Source organism: Chenopodium album, chromosome 7 (assembly GCF_948465745.1).
Source record: "Chenopodium album chromosome 7, dcCheAlbu1.1, whole genome shotgun sequence".
NCBI lineage: Eukaryota > Viridiplantae > Streptophyta > Magnoliopsida > Caryophyllales > Amaranthaceae > Chenopodium > Chenopodium album.
The window spans coordinates 63526994-63546208 of record NC_137840.1 but is presented as its reverse complement, the minus strand read 5'-3'; the positions used below and the strand labels follow the sequence as shown (position 1 = coordinate 63546208).

General features: G+C 36.5%; 2 protein-coding genes across 2 annotated transcripts in view; one reads left to right on the top strand and one right to left on the bottom strand.

Annotated features, from left to right (window-relative positions):
• The first annotated feature begins 1367 nt into the window (after window positions 1-1367).
• The window catches only part of LOC145638067 (wall-associated receptor kinase-like 8), a 41455-nt gene continuing 23607 nt past the window's right edge, over window positions 1368-19215 (top strand). The window contains exons 1-2 of the mRNA XM_081689031.1: window positions 1368-2139; window positions 6864-6905. Of these exons, the coding sequence (XP_081545157.1) occupies window positions 1428-2139; window positions 6864-6905 (754 nt within the window). The 5' untranslated portion in view covers window positions 1368-1427. The remainder of the gene's footprint in view (window positions 2140-6863; window positions 6906-19215) is intronic.
• Window positions 9582-10528, bottom strand: LOC145638066 (uncharacterized). The gene is made up of 3 exons (XM_081689030.1): window positions 10184-10528; window positions 9900-10082; window positions 9582-9807 (listed from the first exon to the last, which is right to left on the bottom strand). The coding sequence occupies exons 1-3, from the start codon at window positions 10408-10410 to the stop codon at window positions 9699-9701; spliced, it is 519 nt and encodes a 172-aa protein (XP_081545156.1). The 5' UTR covers window positions 10411-10528; the 3' UTR covers window positions 9582-9698.

Genomic DNA, 19215 nt, shown 5'->3' with positions numbered 1-19215 from the left:
TTTTTATCTGGGTTTTTTCGATTTCAATTTTTTTTCAAATTCAATTTATTTCCATTTCAGGGTTTTTTCGATTTCTTGGTATTTTTCGATTTAATTTTTTTTCGGTTTAATTTTTTTGCGATTTCAAATTTTTTCTGGGTTTGAATCTTAGTTGGTTTTTTTTCGAAGCTTAATTATGTTAATCGTTTTTTTTTTTGCTTTAATTGTTGCAGGTATCTTGAGTTAGATCTTAAATGGAAGAATCAAGATGCAAGAATATTGAGTTTATTTTTTTTATTTATATTGTAATTTTTTTTATATGTTGTAATTGAACTACTACTGTATTGATCTATATTGTAAAATTATTTTGATTATATATTGTAAATTTTTTATTATGTTGATTGAAATTCGATCTATATTTTGATGTTCTAAATAATTTAAGTTGATTTTTAATTGTTTGATGTTCTAAAAAAAAAAACAAAACAAAACAAAACAAAAATTATAATATTTGGCACTTTGGGCACCGGTTAACCGATGCCAAAAACAATTCCATAATTTTTTTAACCCATTTTTGGCACCGGTTAACCGGTGCCTTTTTAAACCCCTTTTTTGCACCCCCCACATTGGCACCGGTTCAAACTGGTGCCTTAGGCTGGGTTTGAACCGGTGCCAAATTCATTTTTTCACGTAGTGTAGTAAAATTAAGAATGGTGATGAGACCGATGATGACACATAGGGTGGCATAGGATGTACATATGACACCAAATCTAATCTAATATATGTATATATATGAATGGGAGTTTTTTTCCAAGTTTTTAGAGAGCCACGTAAGATTTTTTTTTTTTCAGCGCGTCATGTAAGATAATAAATTTTAGTGGGTAGCCAATTAAATATGAGATTAATAATTTCTTTTAGAATTAAATACTTCGTAATTTAAATGACACATAAGCTAAATTGGCTAATAATATTTCCCATTTTAAATTAATTAAATATAAAATATTATCTTTTGATATCAGAAATTTTATCAAAATATATAACAAATTTTAGCACATAAATATATATATATAAAAAAATTATTTTAAAAATTTTAAACAAACTCTGCATTGCATGGACTTCATCTAGTTATAAGTAAGGGTGACACGTCCTATGAGTTTTAATAATAATGTAGATATAGATAAGTAGAAAAGACAATAACAATTGAATGTGATAATTTGATAGCTATCAACTTGACTGTGCGGCAATTAATTTCACAATACTCTAATTAAATCACATCCACGGAATCAAGCTCCACCATTAGCTGATTAATTTTGACTTAGGACTGGCCTTAAATTCATTTCTATTATACAGTATATCCTTACTCCGAATCAAATCTAATTAAACTCTATATATCTAAACAAACACCCTAGATAACACTGTAAATATGAATCTGATGAAGAATAACAATTAAAATGAAAATCCTCAAATCAAACTCATTATTTTTTCTTATATCAATAATCATATTATTGTGTTGTTTCACTGAACAACATACTTATATAGATTGCAAACACCAGTGTGGAAACATTGAAATCCCTTACCCATTTGGTATTGGTCCGAAACACTGTTTCTCCCACCAAGACTTTGCAGTCTCTTGTAAGTTATCCTCAAATAATCAATCAATACCATACCTAAAAAAACTCGACCTCGAGATTGTTGAGGTGCTAAACTCAAGTAAGACGTTAATAGTTAAGTTTCCATCAGTCACTGCGTGTAATGGTACTCAGAAACATTGGAGCAGTCCAAAGTCGAATGAGTTTGCTTTTTCATTAGACGAATCAAATGTTTTCGTATCAGTGGGGTGTGATGGATATGCCTTGTTCGATACTGATAGAGGTGAGATGGAAGGATGCACCTCAGTTTGTGCTGTTGATCATCATCATCAAAGTTCGACGTTTTCAGCTGATACGATGAATCAATGTTACAGGTTTAACCACTGCTGCCTAGTAAAAATACCTATTGATTCGTGTTATAATATAACTGTGAGAGCCAAAAATGGATCAGAGAATTGCAGGTCAGCCTTTTTGGTAAGTCGAGAATATTTAGCAAATGTTTCATCCAACGTAACGTCGATGTCTACCTTTCCGGTGAAGCTTTATTGGAAAACCAAATTGGTACCTCTCATAGGTATAAATTCCGTTTGCCATTTCTTATTTTGTTGGTAAAATTTATCTCTTCACATTTTTAATTTTCTTTCTATATTGTGACATTTTGACTTTTACGTTTGTCAAATGTATTTCTACCTGGCCATTATTTCTTCACATACAAAAAATTAAAAGATATTAAATTAAAAAAAAAAAAAAAAAAAAAAAAAAAAAAAAAAAGATAAACAAATAATAATACTCCCTCCGTGTTTAAATAAAGGAAACATTTTGATTTTTTGTACTATTTATCCAATTCATTTTGACTTATATTTGTGATTTATATGTAAAAATAAATTAAATATAATCTTGTGAACACTTATTGAAATCATCCAAATGAACTGTTTGTTAATATTCAATTGTTATAATTTTTACTTATTGATAATTATAGATATTATCCGTCAAAGTGTTACATTGACATACATGTACAAGAAGAAACGTTTCTTTTTTTCAACAAAAGGCCGGAGTATACAATTATAAGCCTAATCATTGTTAACTAGAGACATAATGATTACTATATCCTTGAACTAAACCCCATCACCACTCCCTCCCCAACTGACCACCAACCAACCAGCCTCCCTCCACGCCCAGCCTGACCCCGGCGTAGAACTTCCCATATCACATCCCTCTTCCCTCCAAAACCACCTAATCCACCTTCCCCCAAAACCCCACTTCCCTCGCCACCAGAACCCCTAAAACCATTTCCCTACACTTAAAAACCCTAACCATACCCTCCCCTAACCCTTGCTAGATTCAGTTGGGGGTTTCATGGGTGGGAAGTAGAGGTGGTTATTGGACAGGGTAGCCCATTAATAATAGGGTCAGGGCCAAGCTTATAGGGCTTTTAATGGACTGGGCTATTAATGGGCAGAACTCTTATTTATTAATTTGTAATCATATGTATTTAATAATGGCTTTGTCCAATATTTATTTTAATTGATATTTTGTAGGCCCGCCCATTATTGACCCGCGGTCCGCATTGTCCCGACCCTATATTGACCCTATAAAATGTGATCATCTTTGACCATGACCCGCAACCGACCCTGACCCGACCCGCCCAATAACCAGCTCTAGTGGGAAGGAATGGTTTTATGGGGTTTTGTGTGTGTGTGTGTGTGTGTTGGGAGGGGGGGATTTAAAGGAAGGGGGTTGGGTGGTTTAGGGAGATGCGATAGGAGGAAAAAGGTCGGGGAGAAGTTGGCACCAAGGGAGGGGATTAGTTGTGGAAGGAAGGGGTGGCTAGGCTAGTGTGGTATGAGTGGTGGTTTTCTTTTTACAATAATTTTTAAAATAGTTTTATTATTTAAAAAAAACTAACTCTAGTTAAAGATTTTAATCAACTTTATTTTAATGTAATGGTTAATTTAATTTAGGATTTTTTTGTCAAAAATCACCTAATAATAAAAGCCTGATTTCATGAGAAACTATTTAATTAAAAAAAGGTTGTAATAAACTATCTAATAATTAAGGGTAAAATGTTATAAAAAAAACTACCCAAGAAAAGGTAAAGGGTTGTAAAATATTACCTATACCGAATTTTAACTGTTGTTCAACATCAAAACACTCTCGAAACCACCACTTTCATTCCCAAAACTAACACAACTTGTTTGAAATTACCTCCATCACACCTAAACCACCTTTCAACCCTAAAACCACCACCTTAAATTCCAAAAACCATCATCCGAAGCAATAATTTACCCTCACTAACTCGGAATATCCCCCAACCACCCCGAAAATAACCTTACCACCTTCCTCACGGTGGTTTCGGAGGTGATTTAAGGTGCATCAACGTCATAAAATTAAGTTAACAGTGAAAATTCGGTCAAACATAATATCTTACAACATTATACCTTTTATTAGGTAGTCTTTTTTAGTAGTTTCTTTAAACATTTTAGTTTCTCACAAAAAACTCCTTTGTACTAATAATTCATGATTGATAAAGATAATTGGAATTTAGCTGTTAAAAAAATAATAATAAAAAAACCTTATGAGTGTAAAAAGAATATCCCAATAAGAAATTAGGATGAAACTATAAATGAAGATAGAACTAACAATCGTGACTAGATTTTATCCCATATACTTTCTCTATTTCACAAATAATGGAACAATTTATACTTGAAGAAGTTCAACAATATTCAATATTTTGCTATTTGTACATGCTTTCTATTCTTTTTTCTGCTCATTACACTCACTCTTTCTCTCCTCTTATTAAAAATTTGTGTCCCTCATGCATCTATGTTGCAATATTAGAGGAATAATGAAGTATAAATCAATAAAGTGGATCAAATAAAATAATGTATAGTGCATTTCAATCAAAGAGTTGCTATTCTAAAAAAACTTTATATATATGGTAGTCAAGAAAACTAGAGGTGTCAATAGCACAGCCGATCCGATTCGAAACCGACTCGAAAAATATCTGATTCACGTTTGGATTCGCGTGGACATAATAATTTAGTATAACTCAACTTTAAAAATTTACCCAACCCAGACCCTGTCTTATTATTCGATACCCCAACTTAAAATATTTCCGATACTGCGCCACCTTGTTCTGAAAATCAAAACAAAAACACCCCCCTTCCCTCCCCCATTTTAAAGAAAAACTTTTGTATACACTCGATTTACACTGGTATTATTGTACATCGAGTACTATAAGGGTAACTTTTAACTAATTTTAGGGTAACTTTTTGCCTTCTTATGAGTAACTTTAAACATAATACAATTTTTATGTAATTAGACAACAAGAAAAATTCTATAAAGGTAGTGTAATTACATTCGATCACTAATAATTGATTTTTAGTCATTTAAAATACGATTCTTTACTAATAAAGTGTAGATAATTTTTATTTGTATTGAGTTGCTTTTGTGCAGCATTCATTTCAAGGGTAACTTTTTATTAGTTTAGGCTATTTATTTAATGGATGTACAATAATTATTGTATACCCGATTTTTTAAAAAAGTTTGTGCATTTTAGAATGCTTGTACGAAATTACTAATCTTTATTAAGTAATCCAGTTCTACTTTAACCCAAAAAAAAAAAAAGTCAAAGAGTTGCAAGTGAAAAATATTATTGAGGGAAATTTAAGTTTTATTTTGTGATAACTCTTTTTTTATTTGAACTTAAATACTATTGTTTTGTAAGAAATCAAACTTACTACTCCCTTCGTGTTTTAAAAATTTTTATCCTTTGATCCACACATAATTTTAGGTAATTTAACTAATTTAAATCAAATAATAGGTATTTAGGGTAGATCGTGTAAAAAAAATTTTGTAAAAGAAATTTTAGTATGATTAATAGTTTAGTGAAAGTAATGAATGTGGGAAAAAAGAAAAAAAAAATATAGTAGTAGGTTTGAGTAGGGTTATAGGGGTCATGAGAGAAGAAAGGAATAATATTAAAATGTAGCTTTTTGGCAAAGCAAGAAGTGTAATACTTATTAAAACACAACTGCATTTGGTAAGTGTAATACCTATTAAAACACAGAGGGAATACTATTTTCACCGTCCCAACTTTATTTAGGTCATCTGCTAAACACAGTCCCACCTTTGATTATCTAACAATGGACTCAACTTTAAAGAGACTTCATCCATATATACAGTCTTTAACCTCAAATGACTAGGTCAACTAGGGATGGCAATAGGCAGGTCAGATGCAGATGATGGTACCTCCATACACATACCCGCCTAAAATTTTTATAGCCATCCCCGCCCCACCACCCGTGGCGGGTACAATATCCACATCCATACCCACCCCACCGGGTTAAAGATAGGATCCATCCCCGAACCATCACCCACTTGGATATCCATACCCACCTCATACCCGTTCCAAACCCATTTCCATGATGTTGTATTATATTGTATCACATTAATGATAACTATATCAAATTAGGTTAAAAAAAAGGGACTTTTACTATTCAAGTTTATTTGGCCTTAAGGGTATCAAGTTTCATAAATTCTAAACTATTTTACAAGAATTATAGTGTGGGTATAAGGCGGGTATGAAGCGGGGCAGATATGGGGCGGGTTTACTCTAAAATCCATACCCGCTCCATCACCTGCCAAACCTCCCTCCATCCCTGCCCCTCTTGGGTGGGGAAAGGGCGGGTCTCCCATTTAACCCGACCCACTTCCATACCAAAGGTCAACCTCTTACTAATGCCACGTGTTGCAATTTTATTGATGTGTTAATACCTATAAAATGATATATTTAATTACAATTTTTATTTAGTTGTAAAAAACTATAGCCAAAGTGAATATATATATATATATATATATATAAATTTTAATATGTCAATTATTCTGAGACCAAGGTGTATAAACTCTTATGTGACAATTAATTGGTTTGAAAAAGATACTCCCTCTCTATTTTAAGGTTTAGCATTGTATAACATATTGTGGTTACTTTTAATGAAAGTATTTCGCCTAGTAGGAAATTCTTTCTTTAAGCATATGTTTTTTTTTTTTTTTTTTTTTTGGTGCACAATAAGCATATGTAGTTGGTGTGGCTTAAATATGTGACATCTCAAGGTTATAAGTGATTTTCCCATTTAGTGAAAAATAAAAACATGTTCTTTTCCTCCCCTGTCCCTTATTATTTGCTCTAAATTTCTGTAAATAGTTTCCTTCACTAAATGAATGAGTGAAGATCCAGTAGTATGTTCTAAATTCGAGAATATATTCTATGGTTACTGAACCTTCGTATTTGATTTACAGGAGAATTGATTTTCATAGTCATGTTCATACTCTTGGTGCCAAGTAAGTTTTAGTATTATTATTCTTTTTTTATTTTTTATCTTTTTTTGTTAAAGCTTGTACAAAGGGACTTAATCCCCAAAATATAAGTCACCTATAGATAAACGATGAAAACTTGGCATTAAATTGACAATTTTATGCAGCCACAACCTGTTGCCCTATAAGTCTGTGTGCTCTCCTTGCAGCCATTGTACTGTCCTTGAATCCTGACATCGAACCTGCATATGCCAATTACGGCTTCTTAAAGCATCTTTTAGACCCTTGTAAATGGCACTAAGCATACTGGTAGTTCCTTTCTCCTGGTGGGAACACTCTTCACCCTGCACTAATATTTGATCAGCAGTCCTCAGGTGCCAGCACCAACTTCTCTTCTCTCACTTTTGCTTTCCTTTCTGCATATCCAGTCTTGTAGTCCTGCAATTACCTGTTCCAATAATTAATGCATGGTTGTTATTCACTTATTTTCTTTCCCTACAATTAGAACCAAAGCCTAGAAGTTCGTTGTTGTCTTGGTTTTGGTTAGGGTCATTGCCATCCTCTTTTGTTTCCAATTTCTTAAGAGGAAGAACCACCCTGTTTTGCATTCAATTCTTTTGATAATAGCCCACGGGTTTTGCCTCAAAATTTTGAAGATCATAACATTCCTAGCTTCCCATATACTTTTGAAGCGTGCTAAGAAAAGCTGATAGCTTCCCTCCAAGCTCTTATCTTTCCTACCCAGGATTCTTTGTCAATTGCTAATGCAATCTGCAATTGGAATATTGTTTTGAAAGGTCACGCTTCTACCAAGGCTGCAACCTTTCCAAACATGTGGCAAAAATGCAATCTCTAAATAGGTGTTCTAAAGTCTCAAGCTGATAGCTGCTTTGATTCTCATTGCCCCAACAAAGAGGACATTAGTGATTATCTCCCAGGCCTCGTTTTTTCCTTTCACTTCCAATAGGTAGCGCACCATTCAGAATCTTCCAAATAAAAGTCTTTTGCTTCAAAGTACCAGCATATCTCCAAAACCGCTTCTAGTTGATGCTACTTGATTCCCTCAAGAATTGATTTGTACTTGAGTTATGCTTTGCTTCAAACAAAAGCCAGTATCGACTTTTAATCGTGTAGTTACCACTACAGTTCCCCTTCCAAATGATTAAGTCCTCAAAACCTATTTCCCTTGGAATAATGTTCTGAATCTCTTTACACTAGTAGAAAAAACGCATTAGGCAGCGGTTCAAACCCAGTCTAAGGCACCGGTTTGAACCGCTGCCTATTTGAGGGGTGCCAAAAACCCCATATTTGGCACCGGTTCAAAACCGGTGCCATAGGGATTAATAGGCACCGGTTAACCGGTGCCATAGGGTGGAATAGGCACCGGTTAACCGGTGCCTAATACTGCACTCCCGCCATTTTTTTTTTGGGTGGTGGATAGTTTAGGCACCGGTTCCTGCCTAACCGGTGCCTTTTGTATATATATATTTTTTTTTCTTTTTTTTTTTTTCCATCGTGCAATAATATTTTTTACAAAAAACCTGCAATAATAATACCCTGTAATTCCAGCAATTATATTAAATATAATAATTAATAATTTTATTATTATAATAACTAATAATAATATTATTAATTATTATATACAAAAATAATATTAGATACAAGAATTCAATTATATATATATATAGATATAAATATTCCCAAACGCAATACAAAAAAAAAAAAAGTTGCTTACATATATACAAATAATAGTAAGTACACATATATAATGAATAATAAGTTATATATAGTTCAAAAGTTAACATAAATAATTTACAATTACAATGCATGCCATTTACATGTTGAAGGTGATGAAAGACGCCAACATGTCAAGAACTTCATTAAGCTCCTTGATTGTCAACGGACCATCCTTTTGGACCTTGCAAAACTTGAAATACAAAAACATTATTTTAAAAATAATTAATTAGGCAAAAAATATGTATTTAATCAAATATTACCTATACGACTTCTATATAGCCCATTTTCTACATTACTTATCAAATGAACTATTTCTTTCTCATAACATGTCAATGTTGGGTATTTGTATGTGTGTAAGCCCTAAAATTGTATAGGAGAGCATTTTATTAAGGTTTATGACGGTTTTTACCCAAAATGGCCCGAATATGGCCTATATGACCTTACTTTGCCCATTTCTTACATTTCTTATTAAATGAACTTTATTTATCTCATAACATGTCAATATTATCTAGTTATAGGTGTATAAGGAAAGAAATCACATCAAAAGAGCATATTAACACAAAATGGCCTTAATATGGCCCATATGACTTCTATTCAACCCATTTTCTACCTTTCTTGTGAAATAGCCTTTTTGTTTCTCATAACATGTCATTGTTGGATAATATTAGGTGTCTAAGGCTAGAAATCACATCAATATAGCATTTCAAGAAATTTTAGGACTTACCTCATCAAGCTGTTGAGTGTCCGTACAATTAGTCACAATGTCAAGCATGAATCTCATCACATACAAAGCACAATCAAGTCCATTCTCTTGTTGTGCGCACTAGCATATGACAAACAAATCACATCAGTGAAACATGCAAAGGAAATGAGCAAATATTTACTACCATAGATTTTCAAGATAATCACAATAATATCATGTAAATTACCAACAGTGTTTTCCATGTTGGACCCTTTGGAGCACGACAATGTAGCTTCTTCATAACACTGTAGTATAAAAAATACAATCAAATTTGATTAGTCGTATGATTACTAAATTAGTTATTATTAGCAATAATCATCACTATAGGTTGCTATATATATTTACTTTTGCAATATAGACTTCACGAGCCACTTCTCCGATGATCGAGCTGAATCAAGGTGATAAATTGTGTTAGTGGAATTACAAATCACCATGAGGCTCCAATGCTCCCTACATAAGTTCACAATAGACAAGGTAATTAATATTTAGGAGTCAACATATAATGAGGCCAAATCGATTGAATTTGACATGGTTAGTCATACTCTCTATAACATGGGGCGAATATGAACTTGTCTCCCGCACGCGTTGATTCCCTTATACTCTGTTCAACATAGTACAACACGTCATGGGGGTTGCCTATGATTTTAGTAGTGGATAACTGCTCGGGGCATAACCACCCAACTTTACACGGAGAATCAGTGTCAGTTAAGTGCTCCTGTAGTGCTCTGCGTGCATGAACATTGATTAATTTATCAGATGTAGGATAATCACCATCAATTTGAATAACTTGAAAAAAGTATGAACTTTATGTAGGCATTGAAGTTACCTCATGAATGTTTGAATGAGGGAAATGTTAAGCTTTGCACCACGTAGAAATTCCTTCACATCTTCTTTGCTGATCCATGCAATTGCATCCTCATCATAGTGGAACATTGCCTTAGGAAGTGCAACTTCCATGGGATCGACCAAATGACAAGCACGGTTGTGAAGAAAGGTCATGTCAGTAGAGAGCGATTGAAGAACAATGTCTTCAACAATGGGAGTAGGTGGCATGGGTGAACCTTTCGAAGAGTGCAACTTCGACGCTTGTTCACTCTTGGACTGTTGTTCACTAAGCTTCTTCTTAGGTTGATCAATTCTTTTAGGCTTCTCCACCCTCTTTCTCTTTGAAGTTTTGCTTCCATTGGAAATCTGAAATAGTTTGGGAAATAATAAGTTTCAACTCACAATCACTTATAATAGGCACTTGGTGATTTTTATGTAATTTGAAATGACAAACACTTATAAATATGTGATTATGAGTTGTTTTGAGATGCAAGGAGTTTATAAGTTGAGAAATGAACAAAATAGGCAAGTGAGTAGCCATTTCGGCTCAAAATGGCTTTTTTTTATGAATTTGACCCAAAAACTTAGAACTTGGCGATTTTTATGTAATTTGAAATGACAAACACTTATAAATATGTGATTATGAGTTGTTTTGAGATGCAAGGAGTTTATAAGTTGAGAAATGAAGAAAATAGGCAAGTGAGTAGCCATTTCGGCTCAAAATGGCTTTTTTTTATGAATTTGACCCAAAAACTTAGAACTTGGCGATTTTTATGTAATTTGAAATGACAAACACTTATAAATATGTGATTATGAGTTGTTTTGAGATGCAAGGAGTTTATAAGTTGAGAAATGAAGAAAATAGGCAAGTGAGTAGCCATTTCGGCTCAAAATGGCTTTTTTTTATGAATTTGACCCAAAAACTTAGAACTTGGTGATTTTTATGTAATTTGAAATGACAAACACTTATAAATATGTGATTATGAGTTGTTTTGAGATGCAAGGAGTTTATAAGTTGAGAAATGAAGAAAATAGGCAAGTGAGTAGCCATTTCGGCTCAAAATGGCTTTTTTTTATGAATTTGACCCAAAAACTTAGAACTTGGCGATTTTTATGTAATTTGAAATGACAAACACTTATAAATATGTGATTATGAGTTGTTTTGAGATGCAAGGAGTTTATAAGTTGAGAAATGAAGAAAATAGGCAAGTGAGTAGCCATTTCGGCTCAAAATGGCTTTTTTTTATGAATTTGACCCAAAAACTTAGAACTTGGCAATTTTTATGTATTTTGAAATGACAAACACTTATAAATATGTGATTATGAGTTGTTTTGAGATGCAAGGAGTTTATAAGTTGAGAAATGAAGAAAATAGGCAAGTGAGTAGCCATTTCGGCTCAAAATGGCTTTTTTTTATGAATTTGACCCAAAAACTTAGAACTTGGTGATTTTTATGTAATTTCAAATGACAAACACTTATAAATATGTGATTATGAGTTGTTTTGAGATGCAAGAAGTTTTTAAGTTGAGAAATGAAGAAAAAGGCAAGTAAGTAGCCATTTCGGCTCAAAATGGCTACGTTTTGATGAAATGATGAAAATTGCTTAAATATTTTTTTTTTTTTAAAATGCAACGGCAGCCGCACCGGGAAACCCGAGGGAGGCGCCCCCGCTGCCGGAACAGCGAAGGCAGCCCGTGCCGAGGCCACAGCAGCCCCGACAGGTGGCTGCCAAGGCTGTAGCAGCCACGGCAGGTGGCTGCCAGTCTGCTGCAGCCTTGGCAGCAGCCTGCCTGGGCTTCTGCAGCCTCGACAGGCGGCTTCCATGGCTGTAGCAGCACCTGCCGAGGCTGCAGCAGCCATGGCAGCCGCCTGTCGAGGCTGCAGCAGCCCAGGCAGGCTGCTGCCGAGGCTGCAGCAGTCTGGCAGCCACCTGCCGTGGCTGCTACAGCCTTGGCAGCCACCTGTCGGGGCTGCTGTGTCCTCGTTGGGGCTGCCTTTGCTGTTCCGGCAGCGGGGGCGGCTCCCTCGGGTCTCCCGGTGTGACGGAAGTTGCTTATTTTTTTAAAAAAATAAAAAATGAAAAACTAGGCGATTTTTATGTAATTTGAAATGACAAATACTTATAAATATGTGATTATGAGTTGTTTTGAGATGCAAGGAGTTTATAAGTTGAGAAATGAAGAAAATAGGCAAGTGAGTAGCCATTTCGGCTCAAAATGGCTTTTTTTTATGAATTTGACCCAAAAACTTAGAACTTGGTGATTTTTATGTAATTTCAAATGACAAACACTTATAAATATGTGATTATGAGTTGTTTTGAGATGCAAGAAGTTTTTAAGTTGAGAAATGAAGAAAAAAGGCAAGTAAGTAGCCATTTCGGCTCAAAATGACTTTTTTTTATGAATTCGACCCAAAAACTTAGAACTTGGCGATTTTTATGTAATTTGAAATGACAAACACTTATAAATATGTAATTATGAGTTGTTTTGAGATGCAAGGAGTTTATAAGTTGAGAAATGAAGAAAATAGGCAAGTGAGTAGCCATTTCGGCTCAAAATGGCTTTTTTTTATGAATTTGACCCAAAAACTTAGAACTTGGCGATTTTTATGTAATTAGAAATGACAAACACTTATAAATATGTGATTATGAGTTGTTTTGAGATGCAAGGAGTTTATAAGTTGAGAAATGAAGAAAATAGGCAAGTGAGTAGCCATTTCGGCTCAAAATGGCCTTTTTTTATGAATTTGACCCAAAAACTTAGAACTTGGCGATTTTAATGTAATTTGAAATGACAAACACTTATAAATATGTGATTATGAGTTGTTTTGAGATGCAAGAAGTTTTTAAGTTGAGAAATGAAGAAAAAAGGTAAGTAAGTAGCCATTTCGGCTCAAAATGGCTACTTTTTGATGAAATGATGAAATAGTCAAGTGAGTAGCTAATTCACCTCCTTATTAATCAACTTCACCCATGCACGTGGCCAATCAACGAAGCTACCTACAGCTTGCCAAAGTGTTGTTATCTCAACCTCCTCTATCGGTACGGGTAGTGGGATGTCTTCGATCCCCGCAACCACTGAATCGATCCCAACAGAGTAATGATGTGGCCCCGCCGTAGCACCTGTCGTCAGTTGGGCACTACCATACGCCACCAAACTCAACACGGTACTATTTGCATGCCCCGGGGCTAGAAGTGCACACCGGGTGTCTTCCTACACAAGTAAATATATAAAAAGAAGATAGTTAAGTAGGACTTTTACAACAACATAGATATAACAAAATTCATTAAGGTAGAGGGTTACAAATTACCTGTAACTCTGGAAATTCATGCGGTGTTGGATTTTCAAACTCCTTCGAGTCCGCATGTGTAGGAGTAGGAACCTACAACAGTACATCAATCATTGCACCTAAAATCTCAATTAACTCGGTATTTTAAAACTTTTAATAACCCAGTTGATTTTACCTGAGGTGACACATCTTCACCACGTATCTCATCTCCTCCATGTCTATCACCTTCTCCTTGTCCTTTTGGTTCAGAACATGAGTCAACCGGGGTACTCGTGAGGAACGGCAAAGTCGGTAAGTTCATCAGCTTCGCCCAAGCATTAAATTCACCAACTAACTCGTTGCGTACGTGTTCCTTAATTGATGCCACCTTGGCATCCAACTCCCCAGGTGAGTTAACACTGGCTCGAGATGTACCCGATTTTGTGTATTCGGGACCCATCACCTTATTCCATCCAAGCAATGACCCTCCCGAACCTACTACTCGTCCTGGATGGTATGGCCTTCCCAAAGTCATGGTGAAAGGGTCATTCTCAATACTTGGTTCAAATTTGCCCTCCACCATCTCTTGAGTGTGCTCAAGCTATAGCATAAGGAAAAATGAGGTCAGTAAAATAGTTAATGGTTAGATGCAAAAGTGACTTAATTTCAACAATTCATAGGTAACTTACTAGCTTATCCGCCAGTTTTTTAGCTTCCGGACCCTTGATGAACCATTTTCCGGTTTTCTTATCAAACGAATGGAGAGAACAAAAGAAATCACCGGCACGACTCACCAAGGTAGTGATCGTTGAACTAGAGGGTTCCTTCGATGCCACTAGAAGCGCTTTAGGGTATAAACCCGAAGCGGCCCACTCAGGTCTCTTTTCAGCAAAAGTCTTAGGACCCATACGATGGACGTATTCCTTCTTTTCTGCATTCGCTTGATTTTGCTCTCGAAGTTCCTACAAAACAAAAAATGTTAGTCTCATTAATACAAAAAGTGTCAAGCTATTATTCAATTGACATTAGATTTACACAAACTTACAATGGCTTTCTTTTGACTCTTCATTCTAACGAACTCTTCCCAATCATCTTTTGACACGGTCGGCCATATTTGCCACGGGAGACGGTTATCCTCTTTGGCATTCTTCTTCTTTGTTTGCATCTTCTTCTTCTTATGGATCCACCGATTAGTTAACTTGGTCTTAAAGCCTCTGAATCTTTCCGCTAATAAAGAGACAAACACCTTTTTCTTCTCGGGATCATTAGGAATAGAAAACTGCCTCTGCAAGCACAAATTAAAACCGATTATTGGTTTCTATTTAAAAACAATCATAAGGTTAAGGTATCTTAAATTGTCTAAATGTGCCAAAAACACACTTACCCTTGTATCATCCCAAAATGCTTGAATCAAACCCGGAGGTACTTGCCGCATTACAAGTGTAATGGGGATTTTCCGCGAACATAAGCCAACTTGATTAGCATATTGTCGACGCCATTTGGGCCCGGGTTGGCCTTTGTTGTCATACTCCAAGACCATGGGACCGTCCGGTTTCTTAAAGCTTCTCGTCGGACCCCTTGTTTTTCTTTCAGCCGGTGCCTTTTCCCCCCCTCCACCACCTATGTTGTTTTCATCTTGTCCTTGGCCTTGACTTTCAGGAGTCGGGTTCTCACCAACAATCTCACGTGCTGTATTTTCAATGGCCGGTGCACGTTCAGCTAACTTTTCAAAATCGTCAAGCCTACGCTCGAACTCATCTTGAGCCTGATCGTCTGGCTCACCCAAGTCATCCTCCTTATTCACATCATAAGGAGCATCACTATCATCGGAGTCGTCATCCTCGTACTCGTCCTCATACTCATCATCGTCAATGTCCTCTACCAAACGAGGATCATGATCGTCCGCCATGAGATATAAGCACCTGTCAAAGCAATCATAAAACAATATTAGTGTATAGTAAAGTATATGCATAATAGTTATTATGGTTATGTATAAGCTATTTTAGCCATTTTCACCTACTTATTACGGTCCTATAACCTTGTATATGCATGATAATGAGTACAAAATGCCAATTTCAATCTACGTATGGAAAATAGGTTGTTAGAATGAATAAATGTTAGTTCATACACAAAACAAAGGAGTTGGGTTAAGTAGAAGCTATTTATGCCAGTTTCACCTACTTATGGTCCTATAACCTTGTATATGCATGATAATGAGTACACTTAGGCAATTTCAAACTACAAATATATCATTTTCGCTTACTTATGCTCCTATATACATGATAACTAAACTATATTTGCAATGAAACCATTACTAACTTTTAATCAAACTACCTCATTCTGAAATTCCTTCGTTGTGGTCTGATCGCATATAACCTGCTTCGTTGTCTATGTCATTTAGTACTCCAGGTCTAGGAACAGTGAAAGGTGCTGAATCATCAAACACATCATATTCTTCCTCATCCTCAACATCTCCAATGCCTAGGATTCTTCTTTTGCCAGCTAGCACTATAGACCATTTTGAATCCATTGGGTCAGTTACGTAGAACACTTGCTTAGCTTGAGATGCAAGGATAAATGGTTCCGCACTATCATTCAAGTGGCCAAGATCTACAAGAGTAAAGTCCTCATGTTTGACGTTTCGCCTGATATTATCAACCCACTTACACTTGAAAAGAGCAACCGTGAAGTCACAATAATCAAGCTCCCATATTTCTTGAATTCGACCATAGTATGACAACTCTGCATCGACAGGTGATTTATCCTTAGAACTTGCAAACTCCCTTGACGACGCCACAAGAGTTACACCACTGTTTTGGGTGGAGGAAGATTTCAAATCACGAGCCTCGGTCCAAAAAGTGTACCCATTGATGTCATATCCCTCAAATGAACGGACATCATCCCTAGGACCGTACGCAAGCCACCATACTGTATCGGTCACATTAGTATCATTCAATCCACTCATTACTCGTTCACGAAACCAATCAACAAATTTCTTATTATGCAACTGCATAAGTGCCCTTTCACCTTTGGATGGAAATTCGGCACGCAAACAAGACATGTGCTCGTCTAAATATGGGTGCACATCTGAAACATGGTGCAACACATATAGGTGTGCTTGTAAGAACTGATCTCGGTCTGGTGACATTCGTTTCGACCCAATTGTGCCATGACCATCAAGTCTACCTTCATGTCGAGAAGTAGAAAGACCAATAGGTTGAGCAAGGGCTATGTAGTCCGCCACAAAGTTACCTATCTCCTCACCCACTGTCCCTTGCATTATACTTCCTTCAGGGTGAGCTCGGTTCCGTACTTTATCTTGTAATGTACCCATGTGTCTTTCAAAAGGGTAGCACCACCTCATGAACACTAGACCGCACAACTTAATCTCACGCACCAAACGAAGAACCAGATGAACCATTATGTCAAAAAATGAGGGTGGGAAATACATCTCAAATTTGCACAAAGTCACAACCACATCAGCTTGCAAAGCATCTAGTGTACAAGGATCAAGAACTTTGCTACAAATTGTATTGAAAAACGAACAAAGGCTTGTAATCGCTTCCCTCACGTGTTTCGGTAGAATTCCACGGATTGCAATCGGTAGGAATACTTGCATCATAATGTGACAATCATGGGATTTCATACTTGTCAGCTTCAATTCTCCATTTAAGGTTACAAATCTTTTCATGTTAGATGAGTACCCTGATGGAACCTTAATGCCGTACAAACATGCACAAAACATACGTTTCTCTACCCTTGACAATGTATAGCAAGCCGGGGGTAAATAATTCTTTTCATCCTTCCCTTTACCCTTATCTTTCTTCTTTGACACATCTTTGGCCTTTCCCTTTCCCTTGTTCTTCTCCTTCCCTTTTTTCGAAACACTTTCATCTTCTATTCTCGGCTCCTTTCCCTTTCTTACCTTTTCTTAAGGCCACAATTCTGGACGAATCCCCATCTCTTGCAAATCTAACCGAGCACCCTTTCCGTCCTTTGTTTTGCCTGGGATATTCATAAGCGTCCCCAAAAGAGCATCACACACATTCTTCTCTATATGCATCACATCAAGACAATGCCTAACGTCATGTTCTCTCCAGTACGGCAGCTTCCAAAAGATTGATTCTTTCTTAAACAGAGCAGCTGAGACCATAGTTTTTTCTGATTTTCCAAACACCATTTGTATCCCTTTCACCCGAGCACTAATCTCAGCACCAGTCAATGGTCTAGGCGCAGTATCCTCTTCCACGGTTCCATCGAAAGCCTTTTTCTGCCTACGGTACGGATGATCACGCCTAAGGAACCTTCGAGTCCGTAAGTACACATCTTTGTGAGAATAAGTCAGGTATACGCTTGATGTGTCATCAATACATATGGGGCATGCTTTTTTCCCTTTGACCTTGTACCCACACAAGTTGTCATATGCAGGGAAGTCATTCATGGTCCACATAAGGGCTGCACGCAATGTGAACATCTCGTTCTGTTGAGCATCGAAAACGGAAACCCCTTCGTCCCACATCTTTCTCAAGTCGTCAATAAGCGGCGCAAGGTAAACATCTATGTCGTTTCCAGGTTGCTTAGGACCAGTTATTAGCAATGAAAGCATTACATACTTACGTTTCATGCACAGCCAAGGAGGCAAATTATAAATCACTAAAAGTACCGGCCATGTGCTGTGTTGGGTACTAAGAGTGCCAAATGGATTCATCCCGTCCGTGCACAACCCAAGCCTTAAATTTCTGACTTCATTACCAAATTCCTCAAACTTCAAATCAATGTTCTTCCACTGTGGAGAGTCAGCTGGATGCTTCAGCATTCTGTTTTTCTTTCTTCCCTCTGCATGCCACCTCAAGTTTTTAGCGTCTTTTGGTATTGAGAACAGACGCTTAAACCTTGGAATAATGGGAAGATACCACAACACCTTAGCAGGAGGTCCCTCCGTGCCAGGATTGCAACTCATGCGCTTGTACCGCGACCGCTTGCATCGTGGACACTCCTGCAGTTTTTCATACTCATTTCGATACAAAATACAGTCATTAGGACATGCATGTATCTTCTTATACTCCAAACCAAAGGGACACATGAGCTTCTTTGCGTAATAATAAGACTTAGGAATTTCATTCCCATCAGGCAACATATCACTTAATGCGGTCAACAAAGAAGTAAAACTGATGTCCGTCCACCCATGCTTCGACTTAATGTTGAAAAGTGTTAGCACGGCCGATAGTTTGGAGTATTTTTTGCACCCGGGATACAAAGGCTTTTTGGAAGCCTCCAATAATAATTCAAACACTTCACCTTCAACACCTTGCAACATCTCATCCACTTGTTCATCCTCGACCTCATCCGCCTGATCTTCATCGGCTCCATCCTCACCATTATCAACAATATACTCATCATTCTCGTATTCCTCGTCCACATGAATCTCAGTGCTTCTAACACGCACATCATTCCGATCAAGATCCCCACTGTACTCTCCACTTTCTCCGTGCCAAATCCACACATGGTAAAATTGCCTAAACCCACGACATAATACATGATCTCTAATGATTTCAACACTATCGACCACATTCACACAATTACAATCAACACAAGGACAATAAAGGCCTTTGCCTCCCAGTGTGCGTTGATAAGCTAAAGCCCTCTCGCAAAACTCTTGAACCCCATTCCAAAATTCCAATGTATCGCGTCTACCATACATCCAACCACGATCCTTCTCCATTTAGTAAATTGTCTCTAAACATATATATAGCACCATATAATTA